Consider the following 20,821-nt stretch of genomic DNA (forward strand, 5'->3'; position numbering starts at 1 on the left):
TGGAGTGGGTCCAGAGCAGCCTTTAATTTAAGGTTAATTGAGCCCTATTACCAAGGCAGTACCTTTTTAATGCCCTGTGCATACTCTGGCAAGTCAGAACACAGACATTCCCAACCTGGATGAGCTCCAGCTCATCACTTTTCCAGCATGGTTCTTTCTCTGGCCTCAGGTGATTTCCTCTCATGCATGTGCAGACCAGTACTCAGCCAGACTCAAGGCAACACCTCTGGGTAAATCTGGTGTTTTCTATGCCACTTCCTCCTGTCAGCCTTACAAATTATAGCTGCCTTGGCCCCTTCAAACTTCTCTGTCTTCTCAACTCAGTGAGATCACTGGGCTCTATTTGGGTTCCTCACTCCTGCTCTGCAGCCTGAAAACTACCTCCAGATAATAAACTGGGGCAACCATAGAGTCTCCTTAGATTTGTTTCCCTTCTTTCAGTGATCACATTCCTGTGTTTGTCTGTTATTTCATATATTGCCTAGTTTTCTAATTGCTTAAGGTAGCAAAGTAAATTCAGTCCTTGTTATTCCAAACAATGCTGGACAGAATAAATATGGTAAAAATATGGTATATCAACTATCGATTTTACAATTTCCTAAAGCCTTTGTCTTAGTCTTCATCCAGCCCTCTCTCTTTTTTAAAAAAAAATCTATTTCCTCTTGGAATGTGCTCCAATCTCAATTTGACACTACACTCTTTTAATTCTACTTCTCTGATTATGATTTATTCTTGAATCCTCAAATACAGGCAAGTTTCCCAAGTCCTGTGGTTGCCACATTCCCTTCTCCATCTGTGCAGGACAGTACCATGTGTAATTTCAACAAGCCCCACAGTTTCATTCGTGACCTCTTTTGCTGCTGACTCTTAACACAAGAGAAGCACCATAGGTAACTGGCCTTGGACTTCTTCATTCATGAATAGAACACACACACAAGAAAGCAGAATACAGAATGCAAAAGCTCAACTACATCTTGAAATTTGAGTTTATATATGTACATTTATATGTATGTAACCACACACACAAAAAAACCGAAGTTAATTCAATGTTAAAAATAATTGTTTTATGAGTATTTTATTCTATATATTCTCTGTATTTTCATTATACATATACAAACACTACATTTACAATGAGAAGTTTATTTTCTAAATCCCCATTTCTACGTCACAGTTCCTGCTGTTTTATAGGCCAGCATCTCAAGCCAATATTTCCCCAAATCATGTATCTTCCACCTAGGACCTGCCTGTCCCCCTCTGTTCTATTTAATGGAACAAGGTCCTCCCATAAATTTCAAAGTCATTTCAACTTGTTCCTCTATCTCCACATCAATTCCCCCAGTCAAAGGTTCCAATGAAACAATATTACTGCAGAAGGCTCTAGACTAATGATCTCAAGCAGTACTGAACACTTAGCAGAACAAAAACCCCCTTTAAGACAGGTCAGAAATAGGGGAGAAAGCAGCCAAGAGAAAGCAATTCCCCTGGCACAGAACCAGACTGTGCCTGAGGTGAAGAGGTAGATTTTCAGAAGACCAAAGTTGGACAGTAAGCCCAGGGGAAAAACTACTGAGCAGGCTGGTGGTCAAGAGACTGAGAACTTCATGAGCCTGTAGTTTGATTGACACCTACAGATGAAAACAGGAGAAACAAGAGGTGAGATAAAGCTTCAAATAGCACTTTGGCATTAAGTGCTTTTGCTGCCAAAACTAGCGCTAAATGTTGGTTAGGTGAGTAATACACAGGATCAAATTTTTACCACCTGATTAGCCATCTCTGAACAATATGGTCGTAACTTTTTAATGATCTCTTAAAACTAAGTAATAAATGAACAAGGTACAGAACTCAAAGGTCACAAAATAGTTTAAATGAACTTTGAGGATGTTATGCTAAGTGAAATAAGCCAATCGCAGAAAGACAAATACTTTATGACTCTACTTTTATGAGGCACCCAGAGTAGTCAAAGTCATAGAAAAAACAACAGTAGAATGGTAACAGCTAGGGATCAAGATGAAGAGGAAATAGGCAGGAAATTTTAGAGTCATTTAACGGGTACGAAACGCTCTGCAGGTTGGGTGCACAACAATGTATATATACTTAACAGTAAATACTGAACTGCACACTTAAAATGGTTAAGATGGCAAAATGTATGCTTTGTGTATTTTGCAGCAATTTAAATTTTTTTTACTTTGAAAGTCACAAAATAATAATGGGAGAGTGTTTCCCATTATGTCCCCCACTCACCCACTAACCAGCACCCACATCAAGATACAGGACATTACAAGCCCTCAAAGCCCTCTTGTGTCCCTTTCAGTGAGCTCCATCAAGGGTAACACTACCCTGATTTATAACACCACAGATTAATTGTGTCTGCTTTTGAACTTTTGTGTCTAGCTCTTTCACTCAATCAGAGACGGCAACAGCACCCCATTCTAGTACTCTTGCCTGGAAAACCCCATGGACGGAGGAACCTGGTGGGCTGCAGTCCATGGGGTCGCTAAGAGTCAGACACAACTGAGCGACTTCACTTTCACTTTTCATGTTCATCCACTGGAGAAGGAAATGGCAACCCACTCCAGTGTTCTCACCTGGAGAATCCCAGGGACAAGGGAGCCTGGTAGGCTGCCGTCTATGGGGTCACAGAGTCGGACACAACTGAAGTGACTTAGCAGCAGCAGCAGCAGCAGCTTCCACTCAATAATACGTTTGTGAGAATCATTTATATGATGTGTAAATTGTAATTCATTCATTCCTTTTTGTTTTTGCTGGGCCACACGGCATGTGGGATCTTAATTCCCAGACCAGGGATCCAACCCATGCCACCTCCATTGGAAGCATGCAGCCATGAAATTAAAGGACACTTGCTCCTTGGAAGAAAAGCTATGACCAACCTAGACAGCGTATTAAAAAGCAAAGACATTACATGGCCAACAAAGGTCCATATAGTCAAAGTTATGTCTTTTTCCAGTAGTCATGAATAGTGAGAATTGGACCATAAAGAAGGCTGAGCACCAAATGCTTCTGAACTGTGGTGTTGGAGGAGACTCTTGAGAGTCCCTTGAACTGCAAGATCAAACCAGTCAATTAAAGGAAATTAGTACTGAATATTCATTGGAAGGACTGATGCTGAAGCTGAGGCTCTGATACTTTGGCCACCTGATGCGAAAAGCTGACTCATTGGAAAAAAACATGATGCTAGGAAAGATGGAAGGCAGGATGACAAGGGGACAGCAGATGGTTGGATGGCATCACTGACTCAATGGACATGAGTCTGAGCAAACTCCAGGAGATGGTGAAGGACAGGGAAGCCTGGCGTGCTGCAGTCCATGGGATCACCAAGAGCTGGCACAACTGAGCGACTGAACAACAAGCTCCTTGAATATGATGCATGGCAAGTTTTTTCCCAGTATGTCTTTGGAGTTCTAACTTTGTTTATGCTAGTTATTGCCATGCATAGGTTTTGTCTGTCTGTATGCAAACTCATCAACTTTTTTTCTTTATAGTTTCTGGTGTTTCACAACACTCAGGGCAAATGGAACTCTCATACTTTGCTGGTGGATATAAGCTGGTAGAGTCACTCTGGAAAACTGTTTGGCAATATATACTAAAATTAAACATACACATATCCTATGACCCAGCATTTCCTCTCAATTCCAACAGAAAATGAGCACTTGTGCTCTCCCCACAAACATGCATAAGAATGTTCTCAGCAGTTTTACCCCTCAAAATATAAACAACCAAAACTTCTATCAACAGTAGAATAAAGTAGGACATATTAATACAATATAATTCAACACAACACTAAAAAAGGACTATTACTAAAATGGAAGTAGATATTCCCCTACATGTTAGCTAAATCACTTTTTTTTCTTCGCTAATCATACATATTAAAAATGCTTTCATTATGTTGCTCTGTGCAACATAAATAAATCTCATACATAATGTTAAGCAAAAGAAACTAGACCCAAAAGACTTACCATATGATTCAATTTATGTGAAGACCAAAACCAGGCAAAATTAATCTATGGACAAATGTCAGAATAGTGGTTATCACTAGGGGAGGTCATATTGACTGGGAAGAACACAAGAGAGAATTTCTAAGTGTTGGAGATAGCCTACGTCTTGCTCAAGGCAGTGAGTACTTTCTGTACACATACATAAAAATTTGTTGAGTTAATCCCTTAAATATGTGTACTTTCCTGTGAATTGCATTTCAATGAAAAGTTTCCTTTTTCATTAAAAAAAAAAGTTTATTTTCTGAGAGGCAGGAAGACCAAGTTGTTTGTGGTTTTGTTATTGTTGCTTAGTTGCTAAGTCATGTCTGACTCTTTTTCGATCCCATGGACAGGAGCCCACCAGGCTCCCCTGTCCATGGGATTGCGCAGGCGAGAAACTGGAGTGGGTTGCCATTTCCTTCTCCAAGGTTTTTCTCTTTTAAAGTGACATCACAAGCTAGCTTTTTTTTTTTTTCCCAAATGGCTACTCAGTTTACCCAATACTATTTATTGAAAATTTGTTTTCATCTTTATCATATTTGACATTTCTATAAATGAGGCCACTTCAGTCCTCTCAACTCTATCCAGTGCAACTTGTCTACTCTGGTGCTCTTTACTTCTGCTTTAACACAGACTCTAATAGCATTAATCCCTTCTTCATGAACACTGGCTTTTCCATAATTTTTATGAAAAATTCCACTTTTGTCCTTTCATATGAACTTTAGAATCAAGTTTTGAAAATCTTGAGATACTGTTTTTACACTGGGCTTACAGATTATACTTTATGAACTTCAAGATACCTTCAATATGAAACTAACACAACACTATAAATCAAGTATACGCCAATAAAACTTTTTCTAAAAAGATACAATTATTTTATGTTGCACTAAAAAAGGACATTGCCCAGCTATGGCATAATGCTGATGATTTTTCTGTCTATTGTTAAATTACTTTTTTCTCTTCAAAAATTCTGTTAGGAAGATATGCAATACCTCTAGAAGTCTATAAAACATTACTGAGAAAAAAAAGAAGATCAAAACACATGGAGAGATAGTATTCATGAACTAGAAGACTCATTGGTATAAAGATTTCAATTACACCTAAACTTATCATTGTGGAATCTTACAAGCTGATTTTAGAAGGTATATGCAAATGCAAGAAGCCCAAAATAACCAAGAATTATCTATTGCATATCATGATTTATCAAACTAGAGTAGCAATTCTCAAACTTTTTTTTTAGTCTTATACTCTTACAACTTACTCAGACTCTAAAGAGCTTTAGTTTATGGGAGTTTATTTTTTACCTTTGAAACAGAAAATTTACTTTAAAATAATAAGCTTATCACACGCTAACAGAAATAAACTTACGAAAAACAAATTGTTTTCCAAAACAAAACATTTAGTGAGAAGAGTGGCACTGTTTTACATTTTCATAAATCTCTTCAACATCTAGCTTAATAGGAGATGGCTGGATTCTCAAATCTGCTCCTTTATTCATTCAATTTCAATATCACATGTCACATATTCTCTGGAAAACCTACTGTGCACTCATGAGACATGAGTGAATAAAGCAAATAACATCTTATTATTACTATGAAAACAGTTTTGACCTCAGAGACCCCTTAAAGGGTCTCAGGGACTCTACATGGTCCCAGGAGAACTACTGAAATAGACTACTTAATGCAATGGCATTTTGGCATGCTGCTGCTGCTGCTAAGTCGCTTCAGTTGTGTCCGACTCTGTGCGACCCCATAGACAGCAGCCCGCCAGGCTCCCCCGTCCCCGAGATTCTTCAGGCAAGAATACTGGAGTGGGTTGCCATTTCCTTCTCCAATGCATGAAAGTGAAAAGTGAAAGTGAAGTCGCTCAGTCATGTCCGACTCTTAGCGACCCCATGGACTGCAGCCTACCAGGCTCCTCCATCCATGGGATTTTCCAGGCAAGAGTACTGGAGTGGGGTGCCATTGCCTTTTCCAGGCATTTTGGCATAAGGACAGACAAAATAGAGAAATGGAATAGGAGGGCCCAGACAAATCCTTGTCTGTACAACCAGCTGACTCACGACCAAAGTGACTCTACAGAGAAGGAGAGAGCAGACATTTTAAAAAGCAGTGCCACAATAATACTGGGTTGGCCAAAAACCTTGTTTGGGTTTTTCTGTACAATGTAATGGGAAAAGCCCAAACACTTTGGTCAACCCAACAGTAACTGGATATTCATATAGAAAAAGAACTAAATTGATCCCTATCTTACACCATTAAAAAAATCCCACATAGACTGTTGATCTGTGAATAGCAAAACCTAACAGAAAACAATAGCAAATATATCTTCATCACCTGGATACAAAAAGTTCTAATTATAAAGGAAAAGACTGATGTACTTAACTATATTAAAATTGAGAATTTGTTAATCCAAAAATACCTTTAAGAAAACGAAAAGGTAAGGCAAGCCATGAGTGGAAGATGATATCTGCAATATAGGTATCCGAAAATACACACACACACACACACACACACACACACACACACAAATAAGAAAAAGACAGAACAGCAGATAGGAAAATGGGCAAATGATTTTACTGAGTCCTTCAAAAAGATGACGGTCAATAAATAAACGAAAGGCTGCACAATCACAGTAGTAATCAGGGGAATGCAAATTAAAACCAACAAGGAGTGTTAAATAGTACAACCACTTTGGGAAACTATTCTGTAGTTTCTAACAAAATTAAATGCCTGCCTGATGACCCAAAATCCACTCCTCAATATATACTCAAGAGAAATTAGTATGTATATATAGAAAGATGTGCATGAGAATGTTCACAGCAGCTTAATTCACAATAGCCAAACTTAGAAACAACAGTCAATTAAAAAATGATAATCATAAAATGGGACTGCTGCTGTTGCTGCTGCTGCTAAGTTGCTTCAGTCGTGTCCGACTCTGTGCGACCCCATGGACTGCAGCCCACCAGGTCCCCTCGTCCCTGGGATTCTCCAGACAAGAATACTGGAGTGGGTTGCCATGTCCTTCTCCAATGCATGAAAGTGAAAAGTGAAAATGACGTCGGTCAGTCGTAGCCGACCCTCAGCGACCCCACGGACTGCAGCCTACCAGGCTCCTCCATCCATGGGATTTTCCAGGCAAGGGTACTGAGGTGGGTTGCCATTGCCTTCTCCAAAAATGAGACTAAGCAATGAAAAATGGGACTAAGCAACTGATAAAACCAACAACTTGGATAAACTGCAAAAAACATCATTATGCTGGGCAAAAGAAGTCTGACACAAAGGAGTGCATACTGTTATGAGCCCATTGACATGAAGTTCAAGAACAGGCAAAACAAATTTGTACCGGTAGAAGTCAAAACAGTTTTATCAGAATACAGACTCTGTAAGCAAAGGAGTATGAGAGAACTTTCTGGAGTGATGGAAATGCTCTGTGTCTGCGTGTGAATATGGTACATGCCTATGTGAAATATTCTCCAAAGTGTACATTCAAAAGTTCTGCAACTTACTGGATATGACATATATCTCAGAAAACACACAAATATCCATTGTATATAAACCAGAATGGTTAACTGAACAGACTGACAATTCCAAGGCTTGGCAAAGACGTGGAATAACAGGAATTCTCATACACTGCTGACAGAAATCTAAACCGGTGCAACTCATCGAAAAAAAAGAGCAAAATAATCAACTGTGATATATTTGTATAAGAGAACATTCCACAATGACGAACCAACTACAGCTCCATCACACACAGATGAATCTCACAAAATAATGTTGAGTGAAAACAGCCAGAGTAAAGTGTACAAAATAAATGGCTCCGTTTATGTAAGGTTGAAAAAGCAGGCAAAACTAAACTACCAAATTTGGGTGCAACCTTAGGCAGAAAAGTACGAAAGTGATTATGATATGATATCAAAAGAGTCAGGGCAGAGGGCTTCCCTGATGGTTCAGTGGTAAAGAACCGGCCTACCAATGCAGGAGACACGGGTTCAGTCCCTGGTCCAGGAAGATCCACATGCCTTAGAGCAACTAAGCCCACGCATCACAACTACTGAGCCTGCGCTCTAGAGCCCATGAGCTGCATCACTGAAGCCCATGCACCCTAGAGCCAGGGCTCTGCAACAAGAAAAGCCACCACAATGAGAAGCCCACGTACCACAATGAAGAGTAACCCTGCTCGCTGCAACCAGAGAAAGGCCCATACAGCAACGAAGAGACAGCACAGCTAAAAATAATAAATAAAATTTCATATATATACAGTCAGGACAGAGATCTCTCTAGTGAAGGAGAAGTATAGTTCATAAGCAGGAATTTTAAGGAGGGCAATTGCAATGCTGACAATTGTCTACTTAGTGACCTGAATGTTTGTTACAAGGCTTATGCTTTTTAATCACTACATCAAAGAAAGATGCACAGACCAATGACTTTTCTGTATGTATCAAAACAAAACTGAAAGGGTTACAAATCAGAAAAAAAAAAAAAAGATTTTAAAAAGTCAGCTGGACTCAGTAACTGATGGGGTTTGCTGGGGGAAGAGAGGAATAAAGAGACAGCCAAGGGAAACTGCCAGATTTCTGACTTGTACACCAGTTTGGGTGGGGATGCCTTTCACTGAGATAAGGAAACAGCATTTTCAGGGGAAAGATATGAATTAAAGCTTGGACACAGTGAATTTATAGTACCTTTGAGACATCCAGACAGAGATGTCCAGTGGGCAATTAGATAGGCCGATCTCAAGCTCAAAGGAGAGGTCCCGGTGAGAGAGAAATTTTGGATTCACCTGTCAGGGAAATGATGGACAGAGAGATAACTGTTTAGGGAAAAGAGACGGACAAGAAGGTGCGGGGCTGATCCCGGCTATGGCAACATTTAACGGGCAGGTCCAGGAGGATAAGCCAGTAAAAAAAAGACAAAAAACTGAGAAGGACCCAAGTGGTGGGAGGACTATCAAGAGTGTGTGGTGAACCATTAAGCAAAGGAAGAGAACGTCTCCTGAAATCAGTCACCCACTGCAGGTTGGTGCGTAGTGAAGAAAGCATACGGGTTATGCGCAATACTCAGCAAGCCAGTTTTTACTCCACCTCTCTGGCTGATTGGGGAAAAGCAACAACCAAGAGAAAATCAATGCTTCTGAGAACGGTTCTAAGTTTTCATGTTGTCTTTCGAAGTGGGAAACGAAGGCCCCTCTCACTCTTCTCCCTGCTTCTCAGGAAGGAAGAAGATAAGATTGGAGAGCGTTAGGTCTGCACCACTGGGCAGAATGGGCATGAAAAGGTCAGCACACAGGTGCAAGCTCAGTTTTACGTGTCTTCATGTGACTGAAGTGGCATGAGACGCCTTCAAGAGAGGACTTCTGCTACTCCAAGGGAGAGCCAGGGCTAAACCTACTACTTGGGCAGAAAAGGCCAGAGGCAGGAGGCCAAGGCCAGATCAGCAGTCAGCCGGGGCAAATGGGCTCTCTCTGGTTACAAGGCCCTGAGCACTGATAGGAACGAGTCAGGCCAGCTTTGCCCACATCACAGGGGAAAGATCTAGCTGTGCTCGAAAACTGGGGAGATGGAGGGCATCCATCTCATGGGCTGGATCAGTTTCAAACAAATGAAGCTAAACTAAATTGAGAAAAACAGCAACTCCACATAAAAGCAGTGGGGCACATTTGAGTCTTCCGTCTTGGGGTTTGGTGCTCAAGTCCTAGTCAAGAATAAGAGGCAAAGTTTGGGGGTTTTTACTGCCAGTACAAATACTTTAATATAAATCTGTCCCTTAGGAGCCCCATAGATTTGAAAACTGTGGCTGTGGGCTGGAGAGAATTCTAATATTCCTGGATCCCACCAGAATACCATCCTAAAATTTCTCAGTTTCTAGTACCACATCAATCACATACAAAACAAAACACAATGGGCATCTAGGTTAAATGTGCATGAGATTAGCAACTCCAGAAGAAGCAGAAAGCCAAAATATGTTTGTTCCTTGATAAAAAGATTTTAGTGAAGGCTGTCTCCTTCCCAAATTCACCTATAAAGTCCGTACCACTCTTATCAAAATTTCAATGGGATTTTTTTTAGAGCTTGTCAAAATAAATTTTAAAATTCACCTGAAACAATAAATGCATGATAATAGCCAAGAAAAAAATTGAAAATGAGCATATTTGCTCTATCTGGTATCAAACTGTAGTATATAAAGCTGCAGGGGGAAGAGGGACTGTGTAATAGAACTCTGCAGAAACATACACAAACACACCATGGGGATCGAACAGCAAATCCAGAGGCCCTACGTATATAAAGAAATTCTTGCAGCATTTCAAACATGGACAAGTCAATAAGTGAAACCAGGAAAAGCTTGTCAATTTAGAAAAAAGATCTCTACCCCACATCAGACAAAAAGTAAATTCCACACAAACCTAAAGGGTTAAATATGATATGAAAAAACAAATTTCAAACACATGAGAGTTAAAAAAATCTTGGGATGGTAGAGATTTTGTTAAACAAGATTAAAGGAAAAAAAAAACAAACAACAACTCAAAAGCTACAAAGAAGTCAAAGATGGGACCGCATAAAAAGTTTAAACTTCTATATGAATAAAAACACCATAAATGAAATTAAAAGACAAGTGAGAAGAAACTAGGTGAAAAAATATGTGTAATGCATACAACAAAGGATTAACTATTGTATAAGTGAACAATTCCTGCTAATCAATAAGCAAAAAAAAAGACCACCCTGAAGGGAAAAAAATGGTCAAAGACACGAACAGGTGATATCCAGAAGGAATATGAATGCCCATTAACATGTCTGCACAAAAGTTAGGTTACAGACTCATCTAAAGTCTGATAAAATATAAATCACATTTTATATGATTAAGAAATTAATTTTTTCAAAACTAAAAGAAATTATAAATATACATTCATCTGATATCAGAATGAGAAATGCCCTTCTAAACTTAAAACCTAACAAAAACTTACAAAGAAAAATAAATTTTATATACTTTAAAAAACCCCTAGTACTGCAAAAATTAATGAAATAGAAAATGGCAAAAATATTAACAAATATAATAAATTATTCATATACTTTAAATATAGAAAGCATTATCTGAATCAATATAGAAATTCTTAGATCTATATAAGCAAGACTGGAGAATAAATGCAAACAGTTAAAACAATGTGAAAACCATGAAACCTTGCTTATCCTTGGTGGGGGGGAATGGAGGTCAAAACAATGAGATGACATTTTTCACACATGAAATTGATAAAGGTGTAAAAAAATGAGAATGCCCAATACTGGCAGAGGTACAGGGCACCTGATGTTCTCCTATTTACCTTACAGGTGGAATTTTTAATGACATGAGAAAAGAATTGTGACTTGTTAAATGAGGAAAAAAGATATAAAATACATACAGTATGATCTCAACCATATTTTAAAATAATAGCTAAGTTTTATGGACACTTACTTCTCTGCCAGACACTGAGCTAAGACTGTCTACAGGTTATCGGTGCACTGGTGCACTTCATATTTACAATAATCTTGAGTTAAATGCTTTATTATCCTCATTTTATGGAGAAACTGCGACAAGAGAGATCAAGTCATGGAGCCAAGGTTTCAACCCAGATAACATCTGCTCTAGTCTGGGATGGTAACTACTAGTACAATGGACAGGAGGGAATAAATCAAACTCCTAAGAGTTGCATATACTCCTCTTCCTATTTTGTCATGGATATTCCATTATTTTACTTGTAAATATAATGCTGCTTTCAAAAGCTCAATAATCACACAACACTGACAACAGCATCCTTGAAATGCTGACAGTGTCAGGTGCTAACGACAAAAGAAACTTTATAGATCATAATCCAGGGGATTAAAAAAAATTTTTTAAGCAAAGGAATGCTTTTCTAAGTGAAATTTTATATGGACCTACAATGTGAGAAACAAATTAAAGCAGCATTTCATTCTATTAGTGTATCTGAAAAGCTCAAATTTATAATATTTACAGTGAAATTCTTCTGATGAACACAAACTCTAATAAGTTCTGGAAGACTGGGACAAACCTGTTTTGTTTATTGCCCAGTATGTGTACGTATATATATATATATATATATATATAAACCTGATTCACAGAGATTAGCAGTTACAAATAAGTCATTGTCATTCTTTTAAAAACAGCACATTTTTGCTATCTAAGGATTTATTACACCTGTCCAGAAGCCCAAGTAGAAAAATTCTAAGTTAAATCTCTAATAATATCAATGAGAATATGTGGTAACCACAAATATTTTGGTAGAAAGAAAAATATGAAGCTTAAAATATATACTAATCTGACATCAAGACATTATATATACAGAGCAGTCACATGTTACTGCACAATGCAATGAGAGCTGTCTATAGGAGCAAATTTGCTCCTATAATCTTACATGAACAAATAAGCACTGGTCTGAATTTTAAAAAGAACAATATAAAGCTACAATTTTTCCAATCAACACAATTTTTAGAAATTCCAGTACATGCATAAAGAAAGCAAGAAATGTCATTGTAAGAATTGTTATGTGGCTGTTGGCATTATGGATAATCTTAGTTTTTTTCTTTTTATTTTCCCTCAAATATCCTAACTACATTGGCTTTTCTCTTTTTTTTTAATGTTTCATTTAAAAATAGTTATAAATAACAGGAATTTGCAAAAAACTGTACAGGCAAGTCTCAAGGACCCTTCACCTAACTTCCTTCAATGGTAATATCTTACATACTTCTAGTGCAAGATCACAAGGAAACTGACTATGGTACAATCCACAGAGTTTATTAATATTTTCACCACTTTTACATTCATGTGTGTGCTCTATGCAATTTCACATTTGACACTTGTAGCTTTGAGTAACAACAGTTGAGATACAGAACTGTTCCCTCCCCACAAAGCTCCCTCATGCTGCCTCCTTAGCCACACCTTCCTTCCCCTGTTCCTAACTCCTGGCAACAACTAATCTATTCTTCATTTCTATAATTTTCTTATCTCAATAATGTTATATAAATGCAACTGTATAGAATGTAACCTTTAAAGACTGACTTTTTTTTTTTAACCTAGATAACCTGGCAGTACAAATCAGCAGTCTTTAATTTGTTAAAATTTAGCATGATATAACATTTGAATGTGTATCAATGTTTGAAGTGGAAATCGCTCAGTCATGCCCAGCTCTTTGCGACCCCATGGACTGTAGTCTGCCAGACTCTGTCCACGGAATTCTCCAGGCCAGAATACTGGAGCAGGAAACCATTCCCTTCTCCAGGGGATTTTCCCAAAACAGGGATCGAACCCAGGTCTCCCGCACTGCAGGTGGAAATAGGTGGATTCTTTACTGTGTGAGCCACCAGGGAAGTCCAGTAATACTGGAGTGGGTAGCCTATCCCTTCTCCAACAGATCCCCAACGCAGGCATCAAACGGGGGTCTCCTGCATTGCAGGAGATTCTTTACCAGCTGAGCTACCAGGGAAGCCCTGGTTAACAGTGTTTACAGTGTTTTAAGGTTTACAGTGTTAAAAATGTGACTCAAATGCTTATGATACCCATGTTGTACTACCATAAAATTAGGATTCTGGGGAATGAATTCTTTAAATTAATAATCTGGTACAAACCTAGTGCAATCTAGTACAAACACATTACAGAAGCCCATGGCATAGTGCTTCTAAATCTTATCTATGTTTACAAGAACACGTGGATTACAAGAATGCCTGGCTGTGCATTTTTCTGGCCAGCCTCTAGATTCCAGTCCTTTCCTGACCCAGGTAAGTTTCTGTTATGTGAGAATATGACTGTTTGCTTCCCCCCACAGAATGGTCACCGTTTTTGCCTTTCCACATATTTAGAATTCTTTCAGATCATCCAGGAAATGAATCTCCCTCAAATTCTTGGTTCTGGAGATTTACCTCCACCACACCCCAGGTGCAACTCTCTAGTCTCTAAGTCCTAATGAATCAACACCTCTGTCAGAAAGGACTACCCCACCCTAGGGAAGTGAAGTGAAGTGAAGTCGCTCAGTCGTGTCCGACTCTTTGAGACCCCATGGACTGTAGCCCACCAGGCTCCTCCGTCCATGGGATTCTCCAGGCAAGAATACTGGAGTGGGTTGCCATTTCCTTCAATTCAAAATAACTCTTCCCCCCTCCCCTCCATACCTCCAGGTACCTAGATCCACCTGATGTTTCTTCTCTCAGCTATTCTGTTAGGTCTTCCTGATCCTCACCCCACTAGGACTCTGCTCACTAACTGGGTGTGACAAAAGCCGTATCTTTACAAGTTTAGGCTTAGAAAGCAAACACTCCAACGAGTTACTTCTTGAACATCATGCCTTCATAGTAATGTCCTTGCTTTTCCAAAAAGATCACGCTCAATAAGTAAAAGCTAAAACATGAAACTAGGCACAGATGGAAAAAAAAAAGCATAGATGTGTCTATATTTTTAAAATTTGGCTCATATTGGTATTACTGTATCACTATCAGATCAAATGGAATTTAAAGTAGAGGTAAAGAGGGACTTCCCTGACAGTCCAGTTAAGACTGAGCTCTCCCTGCAGGGAGCACCAGTTTGATTCCTGGCTGGGAAACTAAGATCCCACAAGCTGCAGAGCAAAAAATTTAAAAATAAAGTAGTGGTAAAGAGCCAAACTGCCTGGGTGAAAATGTGATCTCTGCCACTGTATTTTCTAAATCAAGTTTCATTTACCCTCTGTGTACTTCAATCTTCTCATCTGTAAAATGGTAATAAAAATGCCTCACAGAACAGTTTCAAGAATTAAATGACATATGTAAAGCATTCAGAACAGTGCCTAGCACGCAGTAAACATTATCCAAGTATTAACAATTATCTTTAACACATGGCAATCCAGCTTCACCTCTTTGTGACATCTATTCTGCTTACACTCTGATGTTCATACTGCTCCTGAAACAGTGGTCACATAAGAATCTGTGTTTTATTTATTAAATTGATCTTGATCAAAACTAACTAGCAGAACAAATTTTCTCTTACATAGAAGCAGTTACTATTAACATTCCACCAAACATGAATGTAAGCACTTAAAAGTATAGTGGTGATGGAAAGAATGCTAGCAAAGAGGAAAGTACAGATCAGAACATAGAATATGGGAGCTTTATGTTTAAAAAACTGGGAGACTAATGTCATATTTATGCCTGTATACACATAAGATGGCTCTATAAAGCTTCATGTCTGATTATGGAAAGGGAGAAGTACAAGCCTGGGAGAAGGATTATGAAAGGGGTGATTCACTGTATATACTTCAGTATCTTTCAAATTTGAAGCAGTGAATATATTACTTATGTGTGTGGTAGTTGCTCTGTCATGTCTGACTCTTTGCAACCCCACTGACTGTAGCCTGCCAGGCTCTTCGGTCCATGGAATTCTCCAGGCAAGAATACTGGAGTGGATTGTCATTCCCTTCTCCAGAGGATCTTCCCAACCCAGAGATCAAACCTGGGTCTCCTGCACTGCAGGCAGATTCTTTACCGTCTGGGCCACCAAGGAAGCCCATATTATCTGTATAAGAATCTAATTTTTCAAATGGAGGTGGCGGGTGGTGGTTCCTCTAAACAAGTACTCTGGAAGCTAGTCTTCTAGTCCCAAGCTGCCACTAACTCTGTTACCCTGGGTAAGTCATTTAACCTGTGAGTATAGCTGGACCAAGCTAGGGGCAGCAAAGATTTCTAGGTTCCAATCTAATTCCAAAAATGTATCTCAAAGAGGAGGGTAGTAAATAGATGGTACTATCTTTAAGATATGAGGGGATACTAGTTCAACATTTTGCAAAGTAAGGCAACTTTTTGAGAACATGAACTGTCAAGCTTATTAATCTTTCAAGATTATTTCTGTCTTACATAAAAGCTCTTCTTAGAAGGGGTCTAATGCAACTTACAGGAAATACCTTTAAAGAATATTCTGCTCATTGTTTTGTGTCTCTCACCATACCTGTGGAGTTGTTTAAATGGATTTTATTAAGTTTTGTGTGTGTGTTTTTAACATGGACCATTTTTAAAAATCTTAATTGAATTTGTTACAATACTGCTTCTGTTTTATGCTTTGGTTTTTTGACCCCAAGGCATGTGGGACTTTGCTCCCTGATCAAGGGATTGAACCCATGCCCCCTGCACTGGAAGGTGAAGTCTTAACCACTAGACTACCAGGGAAATCTCTGGACTTTAAGTTTTTCTACTAAAGTCTTTCTACTATGCCATGGAGCGAGCAATAAAGTGCATGTGTGCACACTCAGTTGCTAAGTTGTTTCTAACACTTCATGACCTCATGGACTGCAGCCCACTAAGCTCCTCTGTTCATGAGATTTTCTAGGCAATAATACTGGGTTGCTATTTTCTTCTCCAAGGGATCTTCCCAATCTAGGGATTGAACCAGCATCTCCTGTCTCCTGCACTGGCAGGATTCTTTACCACTGAGCCACCTGGGAAGCCCCAGCAATAAAGTACACTAGAACAATTTACATTTAAAATACATAAATACTACATCTAAAACAAGAAACTACTACTATTTAAAGGCACTTATGATGAGACACTGCAAAAAAATAATCATTCCACCTCCAGTCAATAACAGCTGTAACTAATTGAGTACATACTTTATTCCAAGTATCATCCATTTATTCATTCTGTGTATCCTTTTTAATCCTACCATTCATCTGGCAAAGTAGGTTTTAATATCCCTATTTAACAGGAGAAGTGACTATGGCTCCATGAAGATGACAACTAGCTTGATGTCACAGTCTAACAAGTGAAGAGCTAGGAGTCCACCAAAAATCTTTGGATCTGAGCTCAGTGCACTAGACAGGGATTAGTTGGCAGGCTGGTGCAGACTTGCAATGACGTTTTTTAGTAATTTAAACATAAATGAGGAAAAGTAAAACGAAAGCAAACTTTTCAACAAAGCTAATTGATTCAGTTTAAAGGTCTTTCATGCTGAGATTCGGTTCTAATTATTTGAGTTAAAATATCCTTCCTTAAAATGACAGTGACAGTAGACAGTGCGTCTCTTTCATCTCCTGCATTAGCAGGTGGGTTCTTTACCGCTAGGAAGAAGCCTGGCAACCTCTCCTGCAGCCTCCCATTGGGGGGGAATACTTCTCAAATCCAAAAAAATTTGGGAACTACTTCCTTAGACAATGATGCCTCCCAAAATAACAGAGGACTTCATACATACACCTCAAGACTCTCTCATTAATCTCTATTTTACTTGGATTGGGACATTGAAGGATTAAGAAATGGGAATACAGTGAGTTTCAGCAATCCAAAAATCACATGAGTTAATGTTGGATTGGGCAGAGAACTTTCCTCAGGATTTGTTTCACTGGTTGATTTTTATCTTTCTTTATCTTCAATTCTACTCACTCAAACCTGGGCACAAACTTTCTGTTCCTAAAATAGTCACATTCTTTACTATTACTGCTAGGTGGCAATCAATACTTAAGTCAAATAAAAAGATCTACTACTTGAGGCCTCCAATAATTTGCCTTTATTTAAAGCCTTTTTCACTTTGACAAAATAAAAACTTTTAATTAGGTTTAGTCTACTACTTCCAAAAGAAAATTGGTCTATAAATCAGACTCAAGCAAATTTCCAAATTTCTCTATCTCCATTGTGTGTGTGTGTGTATATATATAATGTATATAGACAGATAGATACAGTGTATATATATACATATGGCTTTGCAAGTAGTTTACAAACAAGTTGGTCAAACTAAATTTCTTGAATTTTACTGTATACATGGCAAATAAGCTATTTACTTCTCTTAGTAGCATGTCTTATTTCTTACCTTTTTTTGGTGAGCAAATTTAAAATAGTCTATGTACACAGCTACACAATTAAATATTAGTTTCAGTCACAACATTAAATTCACATTTAAAATTATAAAGAGATCCAGATTTTTCAGTCTTACATAAACTTTTAATCTCACTTGATGCTATTTATATTATTTTATGGTGCCTTATTAAAATGAAATCAGAAAACAAAAACCTGTATCTCACAGGACACATAACGGAAAATATTTAAAATCTGTACTTACTACATGACTCAAAACCACTCTTTTTAAAAGGAGAGCCAATTTTAAGAACTTAAACATACAGTCTGGATAACGTAAATCACTCTTTCCATGCCCAAAACTTAACAGATCTAGTAAAATTTGTTATAGACTACAATGTATCCAAAAGCTAAAACTGGTAATAATTGTGCTTAAATTCCACATTAATCTAATATCAAAACTTACTTTATTTCTTTTTTCAAATTCCTGATATATACCGCTGCACAGTCTTTTCATTATATATTTATTCAGCTAACTTTGGGTGCAAGGTACTCTAAGTGTAAAAATCCTTCCCAATGGATAGTGAAAATAATATACAAATGTTTACATAAAATACACTCACCGGTCCTCATAAGGTTATCTGAGAGTCTGTTAGGTCTATTAACTTGGTTCAAAATACCCAACAACAAATGTAAACTTTTTGTTACTTTGTTGTACTTTAACTGTTAACTGGTATCTACATTTTAAACACATTGTGTCTAATGTAGCAATAACGATAACTATTTTCCCACTAAAAAGTTACAGATGAGAAAGAGTACTTGGCTCACTAAGAACATTAAAGGGAAAAGATCCTCAGCCTGGAGCTTGTAAATAGTAACAAGACAAACTCCAATGCTAGGTTGTTCATATAATCACCAATATGTAGGTCAAAATAACTAGTGAGGTATATACATGACTGTCTGCCTAGTAATCTACAGATCAACAGGAGAGGAAGAAACTGCTCAAACGTGACTACCGCTAACAAACTCAAAATATTAGGCATAGTATGTCTCTATTAACAGTGCAACCTGTGTAACCTAGCAATTGTAAAATAATTTCTTTTACTTTTGCTACTTTTTAAAAAGGAGCCCTCCTCAAAAAAAAAAAAAAAAAGAGCCATCACTTTAAAGATGTAAATTCCTCTTTTTTTTCAAAGTAATTTGCCTAGGAAAATCTAACGCAGAAAATAAAGTGTAACAGATAAATCAACTACAACATGCTTAAAAACCTAAGATTATCAGTAAAACAAACCAATCCCTCCAGTTTAGCAATCTATGTATTTTTAATCTCTGGTGGGTATTTCATTATAATAACCAACAACGTTTAAAAGTCACCCTTATTCCCCAAACATCGTCATCACACATGACATATTTTACTGAAATTAAGCTGAGACTAGACCCAAACTCAGGCCACCGGGCACCCTGAAATATACGAGGGGGAATCCAAGAAATCAGATATGTTGAGTGCCGGTATCTTCTTCCAGAGTAGGGTCAAATTCGTGTTTGCCCGCAAATGTCACTGTCTCAAGAAGTCTGCAAAATTCCCATCAGCGCTCCAGAGTACAAAGAGGCCTGACCACGGAAACACCTGTCTTAGCACCAGGAAGACACTGGGAAATGCAACCTCCGAGTCCACGCCGGCCGCACAGCCTAGGGCAGCAGCGGCGACCCCGGACAAGGGGTGGACACTGACCTCACGGCTCCTTCGAGCAGCGTCCGGCACCCCCGACCCGCCTCCCGGGGCGAGAACCAGGAAATCTGTCAAGCCAGCCGGGACCCACCCTCCGTGAACCCCACTCGCTCCTTCCCAGCCTCCCCAACTGCTCTCGGTCCGCTCCGGCCTCCCCGGCTGCACTCTGCCACCTCATCCCTCCCTCCTCGTCGGTCTCGCGGCCCCGCCACCTCAGCCCCGGCGGCCTGCACTCCGGCCGCCCCTCACCCCGGGCCGCCGCTCCCCACCCGGCCCCGGCCGCGGCCCCCTGCCCGGCTCGCGGCGCCGTCGGTCCCTTCGCGGCCCGGTCCCCGCCGCCCCCCCAGGCCCGAGCTCCCGCCGCGCGCTCCCCACCCCCAGCCTCCGCCCTCGCCCCGCTCGGCCGCTCCCGGCCCGCTCCCCCCAGCCGGGCTACCTGGAGGCAAGGGCGGCGGAGCACTTCACCCAGGGCCCCAGGTCGCAGAGGGCCCGGTGCTCGGGGTCCCGCTCCTTCTCCCGCTCCACGTGGTAGGCGTAGATGGAGAGCAGGATCCCGGCGGCGCACACTGCATACCGGGCCACCCGCTCCCAACGCGGCACCGACACTCTCAGCAGGACGGGCGCCGCCATCTTCCCCCCTCCGCCGCCGCCGCCGCCTCCTTCACCACCGCCGCCGCCGCCGCCGCCTCCCTCCGCCTCCACCTCAGCCGCCGCCGCCCGTCGGGGCCCGACCCAGCCGCTGCCGCTACCGCCACCGCCTCCGCCGCCGCCGCCACCGCCGCCACCGCCGCCTCGCCCCATTGGCTCGACCGTCTCCTCCGGGCCCCGCCCCCACAGGCGCGCGGCCCAACCGCCCCGAAAGGAGAGAGCCCGGCCGGGCTAGGAAAGCGCGCGCGGGCGCGGAGGGAGGGGCAGGAGCGCGCAACCGCCCGAGAGGCCGGCCGGCGGGCGGAGCCAGAGGCGGCGCGGCGCGCGCAGCGGGCGGGGCCAAAGAAGGGGCGGGGCTATGGGGTGAAGGGCGGGGCTTTGGGGCGGGAGGGGAGGGGCGAGCAGGGGTGGGGTGGAGCGAGCAGGGGTGGGGTGGGGTGAGCAGGGGTGGGGTGAGCAGGGGTGGGGTGAGCAGGGGTGGGGTGAGCAGGGGTGGGGGTGAGCAGGGGTGGGGTGAGCAGGGGTGGGGTGGCGCGCGCGGGTCCTACAGGACTGGGTGCGAGGAATAAATTTCAAAGATATCAACGTGTGTGACTGGATAAGCCCTTGGCCCCACCTCCTGGGGGGCTAATCAATGGCCATACTTTCCGCTTTTTTTTGTCA

General features: G+C 40.6%; 1 protein-coding gene across 1 annotated transcript in view; it reads right to left on the reverse strand.

The window, feature by feature from the left end:
* VKORC1L1 (vitamin K epoxide reductase complex subunit 1 like 1) overlaps nt 1-20,140 on the reverse strand; it is a 50,975-nt gene extending 30,835 nt beyond the window's left edge. Inside the window, exon 1 of the mRNA XM_052662342.1 lies at nt 19,947-20,140. Within this exon, the coding sequence (XP_052518302.1) occupies nt 19,947-20,140 (194 nt within the window). The remainder of the gene's footprint in view (nt 1-19,946) is intronic.
* Nucleotides 20,141-20,821: the final 681 nt, after the last annotated feature.

The sequence above is a fragment of the Budorcas taxicolor genome, chromosome 2, assembly GCF_023091745.1.
Source record: "Budorcas taxicolor isolate Tak-1 chromosome 2, Takin1.1, whole genome shotgun sequence".
Lineage (NCBI taxonomy): Eukaryota > Metazoa > Chordata > Mammalia > Artiodactyla > Bovidae > Budorcas > Budorcas taxicolor.